Source organism: Telopea speciosissima, chromosome 2 (assembly GCF_018873765.1).
Source record: "Telopea speciosissima isolate NSW1024214 ecotype Mountain lineage chromosome 2, Tspe_v1, whole genome shotgun sequence".
NCBI lineage: Eukaryota > Viridiplantae > Streptophyta > Magnoliopsida > Proteales > Proteaceae > Telopea > Telopea speciosissima.
This window is the reverse complement of record NC_057917.1, coordinates 4,361,518-4,385,631: the sequence shown is the minus strand read 5'-3', so window position 1 is coordinate 4,385,631 and position 24,114 is coordinate 4,361,518. Positions and strand designations below refer to the sequence as shown.

Below are 24,114 nucleotides of genomic sequence, written 5' to 3'. Positions count from 1 at the left end.
CCCTATTTTTGACCTAGAATATAGATGTAATATGTATCTTCATATATGTACATATAAATTACATATATGTAATTTACATGTACATAGTACCCCCCAATCCAGAAGCAATATTTAAAGCGGCAGAAATCAGTGGGTTCATGGTAAACTCCTCGAACCAAAATAAAGAAATGGTTAATGATACAATCAACCAATGAATTATGAATGCAATCCGGTAAGTCTTTTCTTCCATAGAGTCATATAATATATGTGTGAATGTGGATAATTCATATATATTTTCTAAAGATCTATTTACTTCTTTTGATTCTTGCTCGAGCTGGCCTTCGGCATCCAGGGGTCACGGACCGACCATAGAACCCTGTTAAATAAGTGGAACACATTAGCTACCTACTCTCAGGTTGGGCAGTAAGTGTCGGAGAAGAGTAATCACTCAATTAAACTTGGCCAGATTTTATATATATATATTGAATATGTTCTTTCAAAGGGTGAAGGAAAAAAAAGCCAAAAAAAGACCCTATATATATATATATATATATATATATATATATGATTCAACCTCAGAGTCTCAGACCCATTTGAATGTAGCGGACAACAGCGGGGCTTAAGAACATGAACAGTTCCTGGAGATTGAGCACCTTTTTTGAGGTTTGTCTTTAGTTTCAACCCAAGTTGTTTAGCAACATCGCTAGCCAATATACTGTGCATGGCTCCAGTATCTTCCATAACCCGCACAGCATGCCCATTGATCTTCATATCAACGTACAGAATGGTGTATTGGGTGAATTCAATACCAGATGTCTGTTGGCATTCCCGCTTTCCTTCTCCTTTAGGGCTTATCCGAAAGAGAAACCAGTACCTCTTGGTCCTGAATATCTGAATAGGACGAACCGGCCCCCGTGGATATCCGTCAGACAAAGGCATGGAAACTAATATTTTTTGTATAACAGGATTCTTAATTATTCATTGGATTTCTTTGGGACATTTCCCATTAAGTGATTTCTATGAATCATTAATGTTCCTTTCATGGAGTTTCTCCATTATTCATATAGTTCCTAAAATATGGAACCATAAAAATCATTTAAGCGTAATAACACAATGTATCAAGCGCAAACCAATCGTTCTATGATTCTTGGATAGAAAGAAATCACAAAAGGTATGTTGCTGCCATTTTATTATGATTAAGGATCGCCAAAGTAATTTTCTCTAAATCTGGTTGAAGTTCCTTTCTCTGCAATTCTAGATTCCAATAACCCTAATCTGTTAGGAGGTTAGACAACCCCACTAGTTTGACAATGATCTTGGTACCCAAAGAATGAAGAAAATCCAAAATTATCCTAGAATAGCAAGGGGTTGGGGAAAAATCAGGAGAGCTTAGATGAGCTTACTTTAAGCTTAAGGTTAAGAGAAGAATTGAAAACAAAGTGACTTAGGGTTAAGGTTTTCAAGGGAGGATGTTGGTAGGTCTTGGTTAGTACTAAAGAGAATCCATGGTCTTTAAATATATAATGGTGAAAAAAAAGGGCTGGAGCTGGTTCTGCTATAGGTTAATAGAAAATATTTTAGCAAGGACTGTCTAAAGGTTATACAGTGTTACTGCTAAGTGACAACGAAGGATCCATGGAAGTTTAATGGAGAAAAGGGGGGAAGGTTGGTCATGTAGACTAATATGAACAGTATTTTAGTGGAGAAAACCCCATTTGATTCTTTTCACTTTGTTACAGTATCTAATGACGTAAGAACAAAAACAGTATTTGCTTTGAGTGGGCTTGGAAACCTTGCAATCTTTATTTGAAACTGCAGAATGAAAAAAAGAAAAAAAAAAGTTCTAGATGATATAAAACTTGAATTAGCAGAAAGCTAAGAATTGTAACAATGCCACAAACTAAACTGATATTTTTTAACACACTAACATTGAGTATATACTATATTATGCATAACCTCATACAGTTCAGAGTGCCAAGAAAAACTAGTTCACAAACAATACACTGGGTACTTTCACTGAAACAAGATAAACAAGAAGTTTACAGTAATGCACTAGAATATTATGAAAATAAAGCATACCTGAGAACCAAGTCTTCTCTCACGAGCTATTAGAATTAATGCTCCCAACAACAAGCATATTCCATGACCCCAATCCCCAAACATCACGGCAAAAAGAAACGGATACGTAATTACAGTATAAACTACAGGATTTGCTTCTTGATATCTAGCAACTCTGCAAGAATATTGGGTATCAATATTCGTAAGGGCTGAACAATAAAGATTTGAAGTAAGGAACAAGTAGCATCACCACAGAGTAATATAAAGTTCCTCAACTCATCAAGGAAAGAGTTAAGCATCAAACAGTGAGTCCCTAATTCAGATTCGGTTTAAATTTGGGCCAAGTTTTATTATTGGTTTGAGTTTGGCCTTAGTTTTTTGTCTTCATTATTGTAATGGACTGAAATATAAAGCCCAAAAGCGAGGGTCTTAAGAGACGCACGAAAATTAATATAATTTTAGTGGATCCCATGGTTATAGTCACCATATTTTAGCTGTTCTAGAGTCTTATTGTTAGTAATGTTAGGCAACAGTCCTTATTAGCAAAGTTGATCTGTCTGAGTGTCTTAGATTTAGAGGATTTCCTTTGAGCTTTTTTATACTAGATGTAACCACTCCCCTACAATTATGGTTAATAAATTAATTTTATTTGACTAACAATGGCCTGGCTGGCTCCTCCCATCTCCCTCCTCTTAATTTGGTAAGAGAATCTCTCTTTCCTCCTCTTTTTTCTTCCTTCTCTCTCTCTGCCTCTCATTAACTTCTCTATTCCCCTCCCACGGCTGTCATTTTTCCCCTTTATTATCTCCTATTTCTTCTCTTCTTTATTGGGACATCTTGACAAAATTAATTTCCTTTATTTCCTCTTCCTTCCTCCCATCACAGGTTAATTTTAGGATCTAACATCCCCACTTCATCTTCTTCCACCACACCCATCAATCACCCTTTTCTCTCTCATAAATCCACCCCATCAATCCCTCAAAAACTCTGTTGAAAATATCTTTATTTGAATTCGGAATTTCAAATATTAAAATCTGTTACCACCTTCCAATAATTCTGACTGTTTGATATGAGATCAGATCTGAGTAATCTAAACCATCGGGTCTGTTTGGTAGATCTAGGCATTATAAGAAGCCCTTGAAACAGAATCTTAAAGGTTGGAGACCATCAACGGCAGATTGAGCTTCATCAATCTGCATCAGTCCCTTATACCAATGTTTTAAAAAGAGGCACCAGAGTTTGGATCATATTGGCCCTGCTATCAGCAGCAAGGATTAAATTATCATGCCGTATCGGTATTGGCAAAGTACCAATACAATACAGTACACGACAGTACTTGATAATTAAAAAAATATATTGTGTCGTACCAATTGAACCAGAGCAGAAGAAATTGTATCGTATCAACCATCTAGTATCCTATCATTGGACATAATTACTACTTATTTCTGATGTATTATGCTGCAAGAAATGTATTTTGCATGTATCCTATGCATTTCCTTGTGTTTCTTGACCATTTCAATATGTATCTTTAATGTATCTTGCGTCTCTCCGATATGATACGATATGATAGTGCTACGGCTCTTAAAATCACCCTCCTGATATGATACCTGATACCGATACTTTAATCCTTGATCAGCAATCCAAACACTCATTGTGGATGGTCTCAACAGCTAAAGTAAAATACAACATGTTGAAATTCTAGGGGTATTTCGGTCTTGCTATCTATTTTAGTTTTATCTTTGTAAGGCTGTGCAAGGTACAGGGGTATTTCTGTCCCCCTGTATATTTTATATATATATAATAAAGGGGGAGGGACCTGCGGTTAAACACACAAGTTCTAGCCTCAGGCAGCCTCCCACGATTTGGGCTGTCTCTCCTCTCTTCTTTCTCTTCTTATTCTTCCCTCCATTCCCTTTGCCTTGGTTTGGTTGCAGGATTCTGGTTTTATAACACAACACACAGAAAAATTGATAATATCATGCCAGTAAACGTCATTACTTCAACACATCTTCAATTTGGTGATAAAGACCCATACATGTAGTTTACTAGGTCTATGGTTCAAGTCTTGACCAATTACAAGATGTCTCAATTAAAACTTTTCAAGCCTTCCTTACCAACAAAGGTCAACAGACCAACAAGGTTTGGACAGTCCAACCATTTTGACCAAGCAATCCATTGACAGAATGCATAGTTCTGACTTCTCTGACCACAAATGGTTATAATCATCTTGCAGATGAGCTTTCCCTTACATATATTGAAAAAAGAATCTTATGTACCCTTTTAATTTTTGGGGAATGGATTTTCTGTAGTTTTGTACACTAAATTAGTCGTGAAGCAGAACTAAATAACATACCCATATGCGTCAACAATTTCCTGAAATGCATGTGTGAACTTGTTGGTTCTAAAATATGTAGGTGGTGATTCCACAGCATCCATCACATGAAATATTATCCCCACTTGTGAATTGCTATCAAAGGTTGCACGTTGCAGTACCTCCTGAATCTGTTGCACAATGAGAGACATTGTCTTTTAAAACCAATATCAATCTTCCAAGATTATATCCACCAGGGGAAAAAAATTCTAAGTAATTATCACAAAAAAAACACTAGTTTTCAGATTGCAATATATCTGTCCTCAGAGAAAGCAGTGATGAAATTTAAATAATTTATAAATTATTAAAAAAAATAATGCCAAGAATGATACCTGAGGTTTTGCAAATATTGGGCACCAACCCTCCCCTACGAGACATTTCTTTGTCACATCAAAATTCAGCATATTCAGTGTATCATATACTGCTTTCTCCTTTCTTACCTGGAAGCAGATGGTATACAACATCAGAAACCCATGATACTCTAAAGAGGAAGAATTCAACGTGACATTCCCACAAAAAGAAAATGAAGAATACTGTATCCAGTTACTAATGAATAAATTATTCCACAATCTTTAAACATGTACACCTGCAATTCCTCTTCCTCGCAAGTTTGTCTTTTCAATATCATCACAGATTAAAAAAAGGGTGTCCCAGTGCACGAGGCTCCTGCTACTGCAGGGTCTGGGGAGGGGTAGATGTATGCAGCCTTACCCCTTTGTGGAGAGGCTGTTTCCTTTGTTCAAACCCACGACTACCAGGTTGCAACAGAGCAACCTTACTCCGTTGCGCCAAAAAAAAAATATAGTTTAAACCCCCCCCCCAACCAAAATAAAAAAAGGAATGTGCATGTTAGAAACAGACCACTCACCATATCAGTCCACTTCTTTAAGTGAGATCCAATTGAATTAAGGGCTGTGTTCCGATGGCGAATCCCAGCATCCAAGGTGGCTTCCAGTTCAGAGAGACGTGATAAAACCTGGCATGGAAATTTCAGAATAATAAGTAGGGAATAATTTTGGCTTATCAAAAACTGGATACTGGATAAAAAAGCAATACTAGGAACACACTTCTAAAATATGTCCACAGGTGAAAAAGCATTTTATGGGATGGATTTCACTTTATATGTAAAATATCACAGAGAACTATAAAAAGGCTGATAGCCTGATACCACATAATAGGGTCAAAAAGGGACCCCATAAGTGATGCAGATAATAGGTACTCTCTTAAGTACCAACGCAGGAGGAAAACCAGGCCAGTTTCTTAGCCTGCAGTTCTCTAATTGGACCAGTTTTCGGTTTTCTGGTTCACACATTCCTGGGACTTAGTTAGGCTGTCCTTTCTTTCTTTTATTTTATTATTCAGTTATGTAATCAGGCTGGGATACTAATTCCAGTCCTGTTTCTTTTTTGTTTTGCAAAGCCCTAGTTAGAAGGATACTTTCCCCCACAGCCTGCACATGGGAGTTTCCTAGTCTTTTTCTGCTTTCTTTTGTTCCTAATCTGGTCATGACTCAACCCAGCTTTCCTGAACCACTCATGACTGGATTTTAGCAGTCCCTATAACAAGTGTAAGGCTATACAGCCCTCCAGAATTTGATGAATGATATTTTGGCTTCAGCCTTTCAATTCTGTGAGATTCAGAATGCTTCTACTGTGGTGATTCAGTGGAATTTCTGGTGATGATTTCAAGGCAGTATTTCAGGTGGGATTCCTGAAATACATACCTCCTCTTTTATTCTTGTTCTAATATTATCCTTCTACTCAAATATCAGGTTAGTTCTGAAACTTCTTGTTGAAGATACATACGTGGGGTGATTCAGTGGAATTTCTGGTGATGATTTCAAGGTAGTATTTCAGGTGGGATTCCTGAAATACATACCTCCTCTTATATTCTTGTTCTCATCTTATCCTTCTACTCAAATATCAGGTTCGTTCTGAAACTTCTTGTTGAAGATACATAAATGGGGTGATAGGCTTAGCTAAGTAAATTGGGATTTAATTGTTATTTTGTTTCTCTTTCCTAGTATAATTATGTTTCAGTTTCCTATTGTAATTAGGTTCTAGGATTATCTAGGTAAGAGTTGTTAAGAGTCATGTTTTCCTTGTTACTCTTATTTGGTTTTTTATATATAAAGACATGGAGGCTGGTACAAAAGATATACACATTGACAATCGTCCAGCTCTTTTTTCTCCATCTCCTTTCTTTCTCTCTTTATCTCTCTGTTCTCTTATTCTTCTTCAGATTCTGGTTGGTATTATCTTTCGTTACACTTCTTAACTTGCGCATTCTTGTTTCAAGTTAATCAATTACTAGTCAGCTGGTTGCTTCCCTGTTCTGTTCTTCTTCTATTCTTCAGTCTGAATATCTTCACTGAGTTTTAATCCAGTTTCTGGTTTCAAGTTTCTATTTTTTCTCATCTAATTAGAAGAGCCCTAGTTCTGGTATGTTTTCTAAATTCTGAGTTATTTGATTTCTGATCTCTATTACAGGTTTGGGTTTCAGTTATCATTCTTCCAGTCCATTTAAGCCATAAAATAACTCTGTTCTAGTTGCTTTGTTTTGCAAATATCGATTTTCTGGTTCTGGAACCCTGTTCAAGTGTCCTACCCTCAATAGGATTCTTTTATATCTCAGAATCAGACCATCAGATTCTGATCAGATTTAATAATTGTTCCCCAGTTCATTACTATCCTTCAACCAGAGTTCTGGCCTTATCTGAATTATAAATTTGCTGATATCTGTTTTCTCTTGAATCTGGAAATATTCCCTAATCTGCGATTCTGGTTTTTGATGGTTTTCTAAACCCTATCCATTAGGTGGTTAGATCTCCATTAATAAGTCCCCACCCCCCCACCCCTTCTCTTTAACGAGCAAACTAAAACATCAATGATGTGTAAGCAAGCAAAAGTCTACAGGTAGATTGCATACAAGATGAAGATGTGTGTTAAAATAAAGGTGTTTTCATTTCATGAAATGGACATAAATCTGCAGCCAAAAGAAAAACAGGGTGGGATCTCAAACTCCTTAAGAACAGTTTCCAGTCCAACAAATTCCACACAAGTCCAGAAGCTACTAGGCAGAAGTCTGTACTTTCCTTCAAACACCCCAACGTTGAATATGAATAAGTAAAACAGCTTAGCTGCCGATGTACAATAGATTCTCAGTATAATAGATACCACTTTCATAAGTAGCATTTTTTGTTGGGATTTATATTAAAGTTGAAAGGAAGGATGCAAGAGTTAGCGACAGCAACACGCATTAATGTTTTTAAAGTTGTAATAGCAAAATACTTTTTCATCTCTGCCAATAGCCAAATCAGGAGGAAAAAAGCATAGAAACCATCTTTTGGGCAAAGATTTATGAATCATAGGAAGAGAAAAATTTGCCCCCTTGAGAGCTTGCATACCTCTTGAGTTATTTGCCTCTGTTTGGTAATATCTTCAGAAACAGGGTAGCAATTTGCACCGAATGCATCACAAATTTTCAGTATTTTTGTTCTTGCTTGCTCCCCTGAGAAGAAAACTACAAAAACTGATTTCTCAACCTGCACGAGGGAAGCCAGAAAAATTGGTACAACTTTAACCAAAAAACAAGGCAACTTATACTGTCTGACTACAAAATGGTCTACTTTTTAGAATGTTAATCAAACATTTTCTAGTTCCCATAGTATTCTGATCTTATAAGTTCCTTGATCCTACCTGACAAACTGCTAGAAACAGCCATTTTTCAGGTTAGGATTAAAGATTAGGTTCACTTGGGATTTTTCTATTTATTTATTTTTTTCAATATTAAGTAAGATATAATTGGGTTGGATTCAGGTTGCATGTACATGCTCAGGGTAATACCTATCTAAAAACTTTAAGAAAAACAATATTTTCTGATTACCACCGTAACAAGCATTTGCAATAAAGTAAATGGAGAACAATAAAAAGGAACTAAAGGAAAGGACATCCTAACAAACCACCTTGTAAAATTGACAAGGAAAATGCAATTCGAAAGGGCAAAGATTTGGAGCAGCACTGGTGCGGTTGATAAGGAGGAAACGAAATCCAAGGGTTATTGGGGTATCGTATTCCAGAATATACAATTGTGGACAAAGTAAAACATCTCATATTTTGAGCTGCTATTTCTCAAGAATTCAGGAATATGTATTTAGCTGATATCCACCTCAACGGCCACCACGCACACCAATAGATCTACCACATGTACCAAGAGGACGGCTATGAAGAGCCCAGAACCTCTCCCTAGTATGCCCAAGTCTCCCACAATGGTTGCATTTGGGCCTATCTGTGTCATCTCCATGGGGTGGTCCTTGGCCTCTGCCACCACCACACCAATCTCTCTGGAAGCTAGAACTAGAAGAAAGAGCAAATGGCTCAAGGGAGGGAGCAGGCTACCCCTCCGAGTTTGCTCACTCTATAAATAATTGCACACCTCATCAAGGGATGGAAGAGGAGACCTGCCCAAGATTTGTATATAGATGGGCTCATATTCTGGGTTCAAGCTACCAAGAAGAAGAACACGCTCCTTCTCAAGAGTCCGGTAAACTTTGACTTCATCTTCTGGGTTAGAAAGTTGAAGATCCCTATAATGATCATACTCTTCCCAGAGACCAATCATAGTATTATAAAATTCAGAAATAGTTCTATTCACTTGCTTCATTGTAAGGATCTTCTGGAGAAGTTGATACACCTTAGCCGAATCACCAACACGGTCAAAAGTCTTGGAAACACTATCCTAGATATCTTTGACAGTTTCCTTTCTCAAAAATCTCCGCCCAATCTCAGGTTACATAAAGAAGATCAGCCAAGTCATGATCGTAGAATTCTCAGTCTCCCATTTTGGATATGTTGGGTCGGTTGGGTTGGGAGCTTTGATGGTGCCATTAACATACCCAAGCTTGCCCCTACTCCGGAGGGAGAGCTTAACAGAATGTGCGGAGTCCAAGTACTTGGTATTGTTCAACTTCACAATGGAAATTTGGGTATTTGGGTTGTCAAACACCATTTGAGTAGGAGAAGTAGTACTCGAGACAACCTCTGTAGTGTCATTGCTGCCAGACACGATGAAGAAATACACTCACAAAGTAGAAATAACAACCAAAGTTAAATGGGGAGTCACTGCTCATCCCAAAAAAGGCTTTCAAACACTGGTAATCACAGCCCAGCAAGCAAACCAGGAAAATACTTCAACAGAATCCAACTCCACCATATGCTTCAAGGCACAATGATCTCACACAGCAACATGAAGGGCTCAAACAGCACAAATCACCAAAACCAAACAGTGGGAAATATCATGCTATCTTTACAAACAACACAGACAGAAACAGAGGCTGGCGATACCTTATAATCCAAGAGAAAGAGGAGTTGTGGAGTAACAACTCTTAGGGACATGAACCGAGACCATGGGGGTTTCAAACACACCTTAAGGCGATCCAAATGAGCTAAACCCCAACTCCAAAAACAGTCGGATGAAGAAGAGAAAGAAAAATTACCAAGAAGCTGGCGGTAACTTGCTACCTAGCTGGGTTGGTGTGATTTGAGCTCCAAAACCTATTTCTTCAAATAAAATCCTCCATTTCTGTCTCCATGGTCTTCATTCATGCTTCTCGCAAGAAATCTTCAAACATCTCACATAATAGTTCCTTCCTTGGAACCCCTTTGTAACCTAGGGTTCCAAAGAGAGGAAAGAAAAGGAAGAAGAAGGTGACTCGACTCTCAAATCAACAAAGTATGCTCTGATACCAAGAAGGAAGTTAAAAAATGCAAGGGAATAAGGGAAAGATGAAAGTAGGTAATGTCGAACCAATTCAGGGTAGAACTAGTCCCAAATAACCCAGGAATAATCAGCAATACAAAACTCAGATTAGGGGTTGAACCAGAAATTAGGGGGTTAAGAGTTTTGTCAAACCAGCCAATAGAAGGGGGTGAAAAGGGGATCGAGGGAAGTGGAATGGTGGTCAAAACCCAGCAGGGTTTGATGGAAGGATATGGAGATATTGGGGTTCAGATATGGCAGCAACCTTCAACTTGCAGGAGCACCACAAAGGCCCTCAATCGAGTGGACACAGCAGCAGCAGCTCTGGAACCTGATTGTTGCTTGGCTCAGGCTTCAAGAGGTCTTCACAGCACTTGTATAAGCTTCAGATGGCAGCAGCAATAAGAGGGAATCTGATGCAGATTCATCATCAAAATGGGCTTATTTCTTTAGAAATAAGTCTAGGGTTGGGTTATGTACATGTTGGGCCTTTAATCCTGTGGGTTTTCTATGTAATAGGCCACTTTTATGGGCCTAAAATATGGGTAATTAGGTTGCATACGGGATTAGATGTTTTAGTCCTATACTTAGTTTATTTTCATGTTTTTAATGTTTTAAATTGAACCGGTCCAAAGCTGATTTGAACCAAGGTTCAATTTAAGTGATTTTATTAGTTTTTCTTTTAGTTGTTTAGTTGGGCTGCATTAGGACTCTATTTTGAGTCTATTTCAGTTTCCTAGTCAGTTTAAGTTAGCTAATAGGTTAAGGATTGGGTTAGGCCTTTCCTTTTTAGTGTCTAAGTCTATTTTTGAGTATTCTATATAAGTTTGTAAGGGAGGCCAACATTGAACACGAATTTGATTAATAAAAACTCAGCTTTATGCTTGCTGCCTTTGTTGCTGCTGTTGCTCCTTGAGAGTGTTGCATCCTTGTGGATTTATCAAGGTGGAAGGGATTAGTGGATCTCCAATCGACTCCTTGCATCGTGAAGATCGGGAGGGCTGCTACTTATCTCCTTGAATCGTGAAGATCGGGAGACCCCATTGTTCATCTTCAAAGTTGCTGCCATTGAAGATCTCTTCAAATCCAGTAAGTTTGAATCTGAACTTTGTTTAAACCTTCTTCTTCTCACTCCTACCCTAACTAGGATTCCTCCATAACTTCAAATCTGTCCATCAGTTTCAAACCAAACTTTCAGCATACACCCCTTACATCATTATTGACACTCGATCCAAGTTTCATCAGACCCCTCAGACCCCCACCATCCTAAACCCTAGAATCTCCTTCTCCTACCTCTATTAGGAATTGTCTCAAATAACCTTATCTTGCTGTCCAACTCATCTAACCTACTTCCATTCACTCAAACATCATAGAACCTATACCATTAGACTTTCCTACACCTGCCCATCATTACTTTATAAGACAACCCTAACCTAAACCTAACTTTAACCCTAATTTGACCTAAAATTCAATTCTGCCCAAAATTGCAGAATTTCAAAACTCATCCAAACTCTAACTTTTTTATACCATAATAGCCCTCTAGACCTGCCCATTAATACCCTATAAACCCCTTTCCCAATATCCAACCCTAACCCTAGTTTTGCCCTAAATTGCTAAACCCTAACCCAATCGGCCAGCCTTTGTGTGTGACCCCATTACCCTGGTTCCTAGTGGGATTACTCCTCCCTAGGACTACATTAGAATCGAGCAGGGATAGGGGAAGAGGAAGAAGATAAGAGAAAAGGGGGATAGTGGGATTCGGCTCTCCCAGCCAGGCTCCTAACAGCCCTTCAAGTCATGAACACTTGATAAGGAAACAATACTTTTGCAGCTAGCAAATATTCCTCATTCATAAAATCGTGGGGAGGCTGAGAACAGCCTTTACAATATCAAGAGGGCATGACTTGTACCTCAAGAAAATAGAAACTTACAAATTAAGAAATTACTTGCAAAATAAGATAGTAACTAATCTAGGATTTCTTGCAAAATAAGATAGCAACTAATCTAGGAAAGAAATAAAATAAAATCCAAGTGATAGCTGCGATCTTCAGATGATCCCCACAAAGAAAGTAATCAGCCAGCACTTAAATCAAAATTGTGTCAAAAGAGTTGACACTTTTACCCCCACGATCTGGGTTTGAGAGACCCAGCAACTCCCAGCCCAGTTGGGCTGGCCCAACTTAAAGTTGGTTGGCTCTATGGCCCAAGGGACTGATCCATCGATTGGTGAAGTGAACCAGTCCTTCTCCCCTGACTGTTCCTAGAGTATTTCTTGCCAAACAACTTGGCTTCTGCATCAGTAGGAGGTTGAAGAAGAAAAGAAGAGAAAATGTGCAATGTTGTATGTTGGAGAATTGTCTCCACCACACCTATATTATTACTTCACCAATAATATAAGAGGAACTACATACACCTCCCTAGGGAGGGAAAAGGTAAAAACAGAAAATTACAATATTAGGTAACTAGACAATAAACTAGTTCCTAAAGTACCCTTATTACATGAACTCTAACAATCCACACAGACCGGAATCCCTTGTGCATAGCTTGCAGCTCTTTGGTGTGCATGTATAATATAGTTAAAACCCTTGTATCTTCCTCTCTCCTTTTGGGTTGGTTATCTTTCCCACCACCTAACAGATCTTGATTTATCCACAGGAAAATATGAGGGGTTGGAATGTGAAATTTGATTGGTATGTAGATCAGCCTTTGGGAAATAGACACATGGAGCCTCAACTAAAATTGAGTTTTTTATTTCTGGAAAGGACAACAATAAAAAATGGTCAATACACAGACCCTTTTTTAACTATAAAGAGATAAAAAGGGCATACCCAGTGCACAAGGCTCCCACCACTGAAGGGATCTGGGGAGGATCATAATGTACGCAGCCTCACCCCTGCTTTTGCAGAGAGGCTGTTTCCAGACTCAAACCCATGATCACTTGGTCACAATGGAGCAACCTTACCATTGCACGGTTGCACCAACGGTCAATAGATAAGGAGGGAAAATAGTGAGGCTGAATCAGGACGCATTTAAGTTGACAAATTACAATTCACAACCTAGCCTGAGTTCATGCTGAGTTCCAAGTTTGGCCTTCAGTCACAGAGTTGAAAGCAAAACAGACCCAACTGATTGCAACCCCTAAACACGACAGTGCAGAACAGAGACTATTTTCCGATAATAGAACAAAATTTTTCAGAGTTGTCAGAATAATGAAGATAGCATTTTAAAATGTAACAAAGAAAAGGCCAATAGGGGTGATGCAGGTGGGTTTCAAAAACCGTGGGCAATGGACCCAAATTCGAATAGAGCAATAAAATAGTATAAAAAAAAGAGAGAGAGATAGTAGAGCTTGCTCACCATGAACAAATTGACCATCAAACCATTCAAAAGAGAACCATTCCCTCAACCATAACCAAAAATTATTCCAGTTCATTCTCCTCTAAATCGATCACATCAATACAAACATATAGACTCAACTCTAATTGAGGAAAAAGAAACATTCCTAACCTATAAAAAAATTATAAAAAAAAAAACAGGAATTATAAATTAAACTAAGGACCAACAATTTTGACAGCTTGACTACATCAAGGGGTCATACCTTTTCAGCCAATACAGGGTCCATGACATACTCTTCGGCTGGTGCCTGATTAAAAAACATATTGCCCCTTGTAGCACGGAATAGCATCCTCTCAAATCTTAAAATTTTAGATTTACAAATAATACCACTAATAAATCTCAAACCAGCTTGGTTTGATGGCCCAGGCTGCATTTCCTGCAAAAGATAAAGTGTTAACAGATGCAAGCAGAGAGGTTTCAGATAAATAATTATGTAAGTGAAACAACACAATGAGCACCTGTTCAAGTAATGATGCCCTCTCGATATAGTCATTGTTTAAATATAAATTTTCCTCTAATTCTCTGTCCTCTGTAACTTTGTGGCTCTGAGCTGAAACAAGGAAACCACCTGCCTGGAATATATAAAAAAATGAGGTGCGGGAACAGAAACTCATTGCAAGGTGATAGAAAAGCTAAGTGACAGAGTCACCATACTACGGCAATTTAAGGATGGCCTATCCTGTGCAATGCAGATAATAAAAGGAAATATCTTGTCGAATTTAAACAGTGATCAGAATATGCAAGGAAAATCAGCATAAAAATTGCAGTTTGACAAAGATATAAATATTAACAGACAAGAAATTATACTAAAAGCACAAATTTAGGTACAGCAGTGCCTTCAGTTTTTAGGTCCAGAGACCAAGTGCGTCCTTGTTTCTAAATTTTTCTTCCACAAAGGAACACAAGATGCAAAAAGGGATCTTTTCCAGAACTTCGTCCAGGCAATAGCTTTTCTGTTGAATATTGGCTTTAAAACAGCATTTAGGTACTCTGAAAGTTGAATAAAAAGGGAATAATTATAACAAGAACAATAGCCAATACAGCCATACACTAAAGGCATTCCATAGAGTTTGAGCAAGAAGCAGCAAAGGTTTCTTCACTGGAGGAGGTTCACACTACCAAGTACTCCCCAATCTAGGACACAAAACACCTGAAGTAAGGAATCACAACCCATTAAATTATGACAACAAATCTATTGAAATCTGAGGAAAATCACGTAAAAGCATGGTTGATGCAGATACATCACCAAAAGAGACTTATTTTAATGGGAATAAGTCTAGGGTTGGGTTATATACATGTTGGGCCTTTGTTTCCATGGGTTTTCGATGTAATAGGCCACTTTTATGGGCCTAAACTATGGGTAATAAGGTTGCATACGGGATTAGTTAGTTTGTTTCTTTACTTAGTTTACTTTTTAAGTTGTTTTGCGTTAGTTCAATTGAACCGGTTCTATGTGGTTCAATTTAAGTTGCAAATAATTGTTATTAAGTGTTTTTTTTTTCCATCAACTTAATAAGTGTTTTAGTTGGGCTGGATTAGGATTCAATAAGTCCAGGCATGTTTTGAGTCTATTTCCTTTAGTATTTCAGGTTCCTAATTAATTTAGGTTACCTAATAGGTTAAGGATTGGGTTAGGCCTTTCCTTTTCAATGTAGGAGTCTATTTTTGAGTCTTTTATATAAGATTGTAATGGGGACAACGGGCAAGCATTGGACACAAATTTTTTTATTAATGAAAAGCTTTTTGCTGCTCCTCTTCTTCTCCATTAAATATTCGTCTTCAATGGAGACTGAAGATTTGTCTTGTGTTCGATCAAGGCTGAAGGAATCGGTGTTCGATCCGATTGACACCTTGCAGTGGGAAGCCCGGGTGGTTCGTTTGGTTACTTTTGTCTTCTCCATTACTGTTCTACATTCAAGTTCTGGTTCAAGGTTCATTCAACATCAACAAAATTCTGTTCAAGGTTGTTCATCATCAACAAGTAAGTCCAAACTTCCCAAACCCTAGATTCCCCCTTCTTTCTTTCTTTTTTCCCAACTCCTCCATTCTGCCCCAGCCCACTCTAGCCGTGAGAATCACTCCAACCTCAGGTTAAGTGCTCCCCTGCCCCTTTGGGAAACTCGATCCGAGTTGGGTGTAATTCTGCCCAGCCAAATCCTAGGAGTCCTAATTTCTCTCTCTCTCTAACCCTAACCCTAAATTTGACCTTGATGGAACCGCTTCCTCTAAAAGGCCGACCTTGTAGGAAAGGGAGGAAACAATATGTATATCATACAGGAGCTCTAACACGGTGGACTATCCAAAGGGGGACACGGGTGGATAAATAATTTCAACACCTGCCCGCTCTCAGGGGGACTCAATACCGTGACCCCTGCCTGCTCTGATACCATGTTGGAACCACTTCCTCTAAAAGGCCGACCTTGTAGGAAAAGGAGGAAACAATATGTATATCATACAGGAGCTCTAATACGGTGGACTATCCAAAGGAGGACACGGGTGGATAAATAATTTCAACAGACCTATTTCACCATATACCTTGCTGTCGATTCTGTTTAGAACCCACTGGGTTGCTGATTTCAGTTTAATTCATCACTGATATTAGTTAACCTTAACCCTAACTTCCATAAACCCTAAACCTAATTTAGCCTTTTCCATTAGTTTAAACCCTAATCGAGTCATCCTTTAAGTCAGATTCTGGTTTTGGCTTCTAGTTTGATTACTTTCAATCTAGAACTACATTAATGGTTTTTTATTAAAATGTGAGTGTGAAATTTTAGGAATTGCGACATAAGAACTAATAGACATCTAGGAATGGGTAGATACAAAAGAAAACCCTTGGAAATGCTTTATGATGTATGGCACTCAATGCAAGGCTTGAACAGAATAGATCATTCGACATGACTAAAAGACTAATGCGAATTTTACCCTTAAAAATACCAACTGTCATGAAAATTTTGGATTAGGTCTATGAATTCCTAACAAAATATTTGGTAGCAATAACTATTTTTTCACCAAAAATATTAAGAATTTTCTGTAAATACCATAAAAGTATAATACAAGATTAAGTTCTCTTGGCCTAATTTAACATTTTGGAAGAATAATTTTCCTTCAAAACTAAAATATTTTTATTTATTTTTGTCTCTACATTCTTCTTGGGGAAAAAAATGTGTTTTCACTCATTTTCCATCTTTCCACGTATAAATCAACTCACCAACTTCCTAAATTTGAGCACATGTACGAATCTTATATTTTTCATGCATTTATGTCTTGAGTAGATTTTATTTCTAAACCTAAATTAAAAATAATGATAAAATAGTAATATGGACCATGCCTTTTACTGTGATGAAAACCCTCCAAAAAAAATTGCTCAATAATTACTAACAGATGGAAGAGATCACCCAGAAGAAAAAGAAGAAAGTACAAGAGAGTTGAATTTGATAGGTCGAAATTATGGTTTCTAACAAAAGAATAAAGGAAAGGGAGAAGAGGAAGAAGAAGAACATGGAGATAAAGAAATTGAGAGAAAATGGGAAGTTCCAAAGTTCCCATGTTTGCTACATAATGAAGCTCAAGACACTACAAGCACTTCAGCCTTAGAAGCTACCCTCCAAGCCAGAAAGGGATGTCCATCAGAAGTCCTCTAGTTCATCTCATCCAATATAGGCCACATGATAGCAGCTCGAAGCATCTTCCAGATTCTTGCAAACAAAAAAGACCCATATCCCCTTGAGAACTAAAAAAACAAATGGACAACAATTTATATATTTAAATCCAAATACAAAATGTCCAACCAAGGCCGAGAAAGAAATTATCTTTCTTGAATTTAGGGTTCTGCGACTCCATCATCCCTTTATATTTCGCATACTTTGTCCATTGATTAGATTAACATGTAATATAAAAACAATATTCTTGTTGTAATATGGGGTATAAGGGTAGAATTGTCCTTGGGGTTTATTTGGTGTTGCCCTAGGGGTTATATTGTCTTTGTACCACATATCCCAGTATTAAAAATAAAGATGGGCTGGTGTCTCATAGACGCAAGTCACAACTCCCAAAGTCATCAATTCTCAACTGCTACATTCATTCATTTCATTAGTTATGGACAAGACATAAATATGCAAAGGAAAGAAAAACTATCTTATTAGCCAAAGGTCCATCAGGCTCTTAGTGAAAGATCAACACACAAGGAAAAGAAATGAAGGAGAATGGTTCAATGATAATGAGCTAGCCATACCTAAAATTAATTAAGATTTCAAAAAGTAAAGGATTTCTGAGTACATGCAGAAAAAAGAATACTAACATGAAAATTTTTCATAAATTTATAATTCTTCCAAATAATAAAAAAATCCAACATGCAGGGTTGCATACACCGAGAAATTCCCAGATGATGACAAACAAAAGATGTATCCTAATCAAAATTTATCTCAAGATTGGTGACCTGATCAGAATCTCATACCTTTTGCAATACCATCTTAAATTCCAGGAGCTCATTGTAAGTCTGTCGCAATTTCTCTCCATTTGCGTTCATCTCAACAAGTTCAGTTTCATGCTCAGCAAGTTGTGTCTGAAATCAAGAAGACTTAAATTAATAATCCTTATCAGGTAGCTGAAATACACTGTTCATCCAGTAAAAATAAAACAGAGAACCAAAATAATAATAAATAAAATAAACTACGGGGAAAAAAGGAAAAGGTAATCTGATAACAAAAGGAAATACGCTCATCAGCACGAGAAGGCTAATCAATAAAGAGAAAAACCTCTAATTCCTCCAAGTCAATATCTGGTTGTAATGTAGGATGTGTAAGAGGTAGCAGACTGGCTTTATTGATTTGATCCTTGAAAAATCGTAGCTTCCGTGACATCTCTCCGCATCTTTTTACCTGCAACATATCTCACAAAAATAAATCACAAAAGATAAAACCAGGTTCCAGGAATTAACACCTTGAGATTAGGGAAATGGGGAAAAACTGAACAAGTAATCAATGGCTTTAAATTGGACAGGAGTCACAGGCTTTCTTGAGCTATACAGACATCTCTCAACATTTAACAAGTTCAGTAGACAAGTTCCCTAGGAAAGAGGAATAACTAAATAGGAGCCACCTCCTTCCTAATTTTTTATTTTATGCCTTGTTAGCTATTCATGATGAGGATTTTTAATTTAATCAGGATTTGGAGTGACATTTATATGTACATTACAATAAACAGTTAAAAGGAGGTGGTCCAAGAAAGGTCCAACTACCCAAAAAAATAAAAGAAGTTGATTACTAACAGTCAACGTATTTACCTTAAAAGAGGGGGGGGGGAAGATAACACTCACCCCACAATTTCAAATGAATAAAAGCCAAGAATGATTATCACATAAAGGGTACAAACTCTTTCATGACTCGGCGAATTTGAAAATGAATTTTATCAACTAAATCTAGAGGTAGCCTAAAAATATCATATAAGTTAAATAACAATACGGGAAATCTTTTAGCTAACAAAACAGAGGAAAATACAGTACGTACATGGTTCAAAAACTGGCCGAAATTTCAGATATTTCGGTGATTTAGAAGGGCCCAAGACAAAATGCCACACAAATTGAAGGATTGACCATATTTCGGTCATTTCGGCCATTTACAGGGGAGTTGTGACAAGACTTCAAACATTTCTTCCGGCACAATATGACGTGGCCTGCATTTTTCATATAGTCGAGGAAAATTGGCGTCGGCACCATCGGTCCATTAGTGAGCTTGATCCTCCACGTCATAGTTCGTGGTATTAGCCATTAGGATGGCCTGCGGGGGTCCTCTTTGTAAAACAATGTAGAATAGGCAATATTACACAAGCTATACAATAGAGTTTGGCGTATACTGCCAAGTGCCAACCAAGGGTGCAAATCCAAACCACCACTTTGTATGACTTATTTTGCAATATAAAGGTTTACATATGTTTATATAAGCTAAAATAAGGTTTCCTGAAGCATCAGAGCTTAATATGGCCGTTTGCCACCCGAAATGGCCAACCGAAACATACTGGCAAAAAATGCAGCAGTTAACGGTATATTTTGGTCATTTCAGTCAGGCCGAAATGAGACCAAATCCGAGTTTTTTAACCTTTTATTAAACTCACTAGGCATGAAAAGTAGAAACACTCGATTTTCAAGCAAATAAAGGCAGCGCAACACATCTCAAATAAAAAATAGTAGAAGGCATTTCAACCATAATATGCATAACTTGCAGCCACATCCAATTTAGGAGACAGGTTCAGAACAGTACAGACCTGATTAACAAATGTTCGCTGAAAAGGGCTTTTATCATCATTCAACTGCCAGAAAGAAAAATGTAAGAAGGTCACAACATCTCATCCAATCAAATCAAACTACGGATACAATTCCATTAATATGAGTCAACCACAGAGAGAATAGCATATGGAAAACTCAGTTCAAGATCCTTTTTATTGAAAACAAACACGGGAAGAATTTAGGTTCACAAATTATCCATGTCCAACAAAATACAGAAGTAATGCATGACCTTTACGTGATCCATGGAGGGGGATTTTGATTAATTAATAGATGTGATGTGCAGCATTTACTAGTTACTTGCAGTAACAGATGGAACTCCGGTAGCATCAAAGCACTTTTATGCAAAATAAGCCCGGGCAACCAAGCAATTCAATACTTAGTACCATTCACATGAAGACTAATGGTACGACTAAAGAAACAACTCCATGTGTAAGATCTAAGAGTAGAATTTGTATTGTGAATGATACTGAGAGGAGGGAAAGGTGGAAGGAAATAAAAGATTAGAAAAACAATATTTTCCAGACAGGAGAATATCTACTTTATAAATTATACCAGAAAATGAAAACATTAATCATGTTAAGTCAAAATAAAATGCCGAGAAGTCTGATTACGGCCCTATTTGCTGACATGCCGTAGTCCAACAGAATATTCATACCTGCTTAAATTGTATAAAATAAAATTCCTACCTTAATTAATAGAAGTCATAAAATAAAAATAAAAAAGAGAGAGAAAGAATATCCTAAATTTACTTAACAAGTAAAACTCTGAATTACCCACGATTAAAATTCTCTCTCTCCAATTATGTGGGACCCAATTTAGTATAGAGGACAAGTAGGCTATAAAACTTACAGGTTATCCAGTAATAGGCCAAAACAAAACCCAATGGCAGAGGCCTGAGTATAGACCCGAAATGTAACCCACATCCAAGTCCAATGGGGGCCAAAATCTAGTTCTTCTTTAGGCCCATGCAAAAGTGCAAGAAAAAAGTCATTTTTAGGCAAAATAAAAGTCCATGAGCAGATATCCCAAGTTTTTCAGCTGTTCCTTCTGTGGACTGTTCGGCATATACCATGCTCCAGCATCATTCTGCCTAGATTCACAAAACTCCACCAAATCAAGCTAAAATTACCCTGTTTCTTGGAGACTTTAGGCAATAAGCACTCGTTAATGATAGCATCCAAACTAAACTTGTGATTTTAGCTAGTCTAACAAACAAAGTGACTGGAATTAGGAATGAGTTCTGCTGTATTTGCAATTGTAGACAAAATTTAAGGTGTGAAGAATAAAAAAGAAGTAAAATGGACCTATGAATGCAGGACGCTGGGAAGGAATAAAAGCTACTGGTTCACTGGTTGGCTGCAGGTGCATGATGTATGTTGCCAGCCCGTTAAAACTGAGAAACTAAGGGTGGGACAGGAATTCGTCAGGTTAAATGGTGAAAGACTTGAAAACAATCAGAAGGTTCAAGTGGGTTTTAACAAACCAACTATAAGCAAGGTTCGAGAACTCGGGTCTCGGTGGCATCTCGGCTAGGCCGAAACCGAGTCGAGCCGAGATCTCGCCGAGATCTCGGCGAGTTGGTGCAATTTTTTTTTTGGACTCGGACCCCCAACTCGGTGGGTTGTACACATATTTTGGGTCGAAACTTGGTATCCAGCCTATTTCAGGCCATTTAAACACAATGGCATGCCCAGATTTGCCAAAAAACAAGTCCAAATATGAGTTTCACTTTGGACCATAGGTTGGTAGGCGACGAGTCGTACTAAAAGTCTAAAACAACATAATCTATATATAATTTAGTAAAACATAGCAAATTAGCAATCAAAACATTCTAATTAGCACACATCAATCAAAACATTCAAATAAAATGTACATTACATCAATGTTCACTTAATTTGTTACATAAAATGAGATTGAACAAGAAATTCATCCCTATATCGATCCACATATAATTCCCATGTCATGGAATTGCTATAGTGTTGCAAATAGTGTGACACAGCTTCCATATAAGTCTTCTGATCAACATATACCAATCTCCCTATCTTAGGGTACATGGGAGAATGTTGGTATGAGGTGTAAGATCCACTGCTACTGTCATATTGAGTTTGAGGCATGTATGACTGGTTTGGGACTAGGAATGTATGCCCAACACCTGACCTAGAGCTTTGACTGTTATAATAAATAATTTATTAACTGAAAAAAAAATCCGACTCCATGAAGTGATAGATCGGGCAAAGATGTTCAACATATATTAAAACCACATGAATCTAACAAGGATTACAAAATTTTTTTTTGGAAAAAATAGATTTGGGGAAGAAATAGAAAACACCTTTGAAATCTTGCAAATAGGTGATGATGCTCCAAATTGGCACTTGAATCTTCACTTTGGCACTTCAATCTAACTCCAAACGATTGCATTCCATCCAACAATCGAAAGAAAGAAGAAGAAATTTGAAGGAGAGGTTTTTCCCCTTGGTTTAGAGCCTAAGAACTTCTGTTCTGCTCTCTCTTATGTTGGAAATGGTTTTGGGTGAAAATTGGGCTAAATACAACTAACTAGCATCTTTGGGCCCAGTGAGATCTCGCGAGATCTCGCGAGATCTCTCGCGAGATATTGGTTTTTTGTACTAAAAAAACCATGATTTTCACCTTCGAGATATCACCGAGATCTCGGCGAGATCTCGAGATCTCGGCGAGATCTCGGTCGAGAAATTGTAGTTTTTGTACCGACTAGGAACTCGACTCGGTTTTGCCCAAAACCGAGAAACCTCGGCGAGATCTCGGCGAGATCTCGCGAGTTCTCGAACCTTGACTATAAGGGTATGATTAGGGTTTCTAGAGGTGTAACTCGAATGACAATTCAACATTTGAACATAAAATTAAGCCATAAAAATCTAAATATCCACAACTTCCCCAGAGTTCAAATGTATTTTCTAAAGAATAAAAACCATTTTTTGAAGTTCAAGAATCAAGATACTCCTGCATCAAAAGGTATATGCTGGCAATTGTAGCTGACTACCTCACACTGTCACACATACAGAAGTGGAATCTTAATTAGAAAAGGGATATCACTACGAAAGTTTTCTTAAAAGAAGTATAATGGTGAAAACTTGAATGGACTTATTTTTTTTAGTGGATCTCATCCATGCATTGCATGATAAACTAGGACAGCATATAAATCTGTGAAGTTGTGACAGCTGCAGAAGTTGCATATTGTGATTTGCATTTTGGTTGACCAAGCTGGAACTCCAAGACAGACATCTACTAGTGTAATTGGTACTCATTCATTCCCCCTTCTCCACCCCCCCCCCCAAAAAAAAAAAAAAAAAACTCTCTTGGAATAAACCTTGCAAACCCAGTGATGACAACACATCCATCTTCCCAATATTTCTTTACCGTCAGAATTTTCTTGGCTCCAATTGATAAAGTGCATGTGACAATGGACTGGTGACATTTGAATCTTAACCTCATACACCAGTCTGAGAAGGACAGATCTGAAGGAGGTGATTCATGCCTACTGGTCGAGGATTAAAGGCTTTCCTTGATTAAAGAAAATCCAAAATTCACCAAGAATCTCAAAAGTTTTTACTGACTCGGCAACTTTGTGATGCTAAACAACTAATTTAAGGCAGTAATTGAATTCACCTATTTGAGTTTTGGGTGCATTTGTAAGCTGCTTGAAGTACTCTTCATCCTTCCACTCCCTCCATGATGTGGTTGACACATGGACTTGAGCTAGAGATCATTTTTATGCCTTAAGTGATTTTGTGAGGATAAATAGCTGTGAGCCTCTGATCCAACCATTGAGCCATCGTATGTATGCAAAGAGTCATTCATTGGAGGATATTCCAAGATTTTGATCCACTTCCTTTAACAACCTTCACATTATCTTCATTAATATGTATATCCTCAAATTCAGCACCATTCCTCTGGTGCTCCTGCAAGTTTGCATTCATCTGAATTCCTATAACAAACACATCAGCCTAGATCTAGAGCAGGTAAATGTAAACCGCCACAAAGTGCATTCAAATACAAGCTAATTTCTCACAACGCCAAAACATCCATCACAGCAAACCAATTGGTAGGTATAGAGACAATGAGATCCCAAGGTAAATTACATCCGGATGAACATTTTCCTTTTTCATTGTACCAGAGACTCTCTAAGTCAACCAAATTACTATAACAATCCAATTTATTTAACAAGAAATCAACGTAAACCGAAATTCCAGCGCTCATCACGGAGAGGAAGGGGGGGGGAAAAACTGAATCT

At 37.6% G+C, this 24,114-nt stretch overlaps 1 protein-coding gene across 2 annotated transcripts in view; it reads right to left on the bottom strand.

The window, feature by feature from the left end:
• LOC122652770 (V-type proton ATPase subunit a1-like) overlaps positions 1–24,114 on the bottom strand; it is a 53,907-nt gene that overhangs the window by 29,380 nt on the left and 413 nt on the right. The window contains exons 2-11 of one of the 2 annotated variants that reach the window (XM_043846618.1): positions 19,823–19,867; positions 18,319–18,441; positions 18,018–18,125; positions 14,020–14,133; positions 13,764–13,937; positions 7,815–7,952; positions 5,277–5,384; positions 4,741–4,848; positions 4,391–4,539; positions 2,059–2,212 (exon numbers count right to left, since the gene is read on the bottom strand). In XM_043846618.1, the coding sequence (XP_043702553.1) occupies positions 2,059–2,212; positions 4,391–4,539; positions 4,741–4,848; positions 5,277–5,384; positions 7,815–7,952; positions 13,764–13,937; positions 14,020–14,133; positions 18,018–18,125; positions 18,319–18,441; positions 19,823–19,867 (1,221 nt within the window). The remainder of the gene's footprint in view (positions 1–2,058; positions 2,213–4,390; positions 4,540–4,740; positions 4,849–5,276; positions 5,385–7,814; positions 7,953–13,763; positions 13,938–14,019; positions 14,134–18,017; positions 18,126–18,318; positions 18,442–19,822; positions 19,868–24,114) is intronic. The other variant, XM_043846619.1, reaches the window with a different exon arrangement.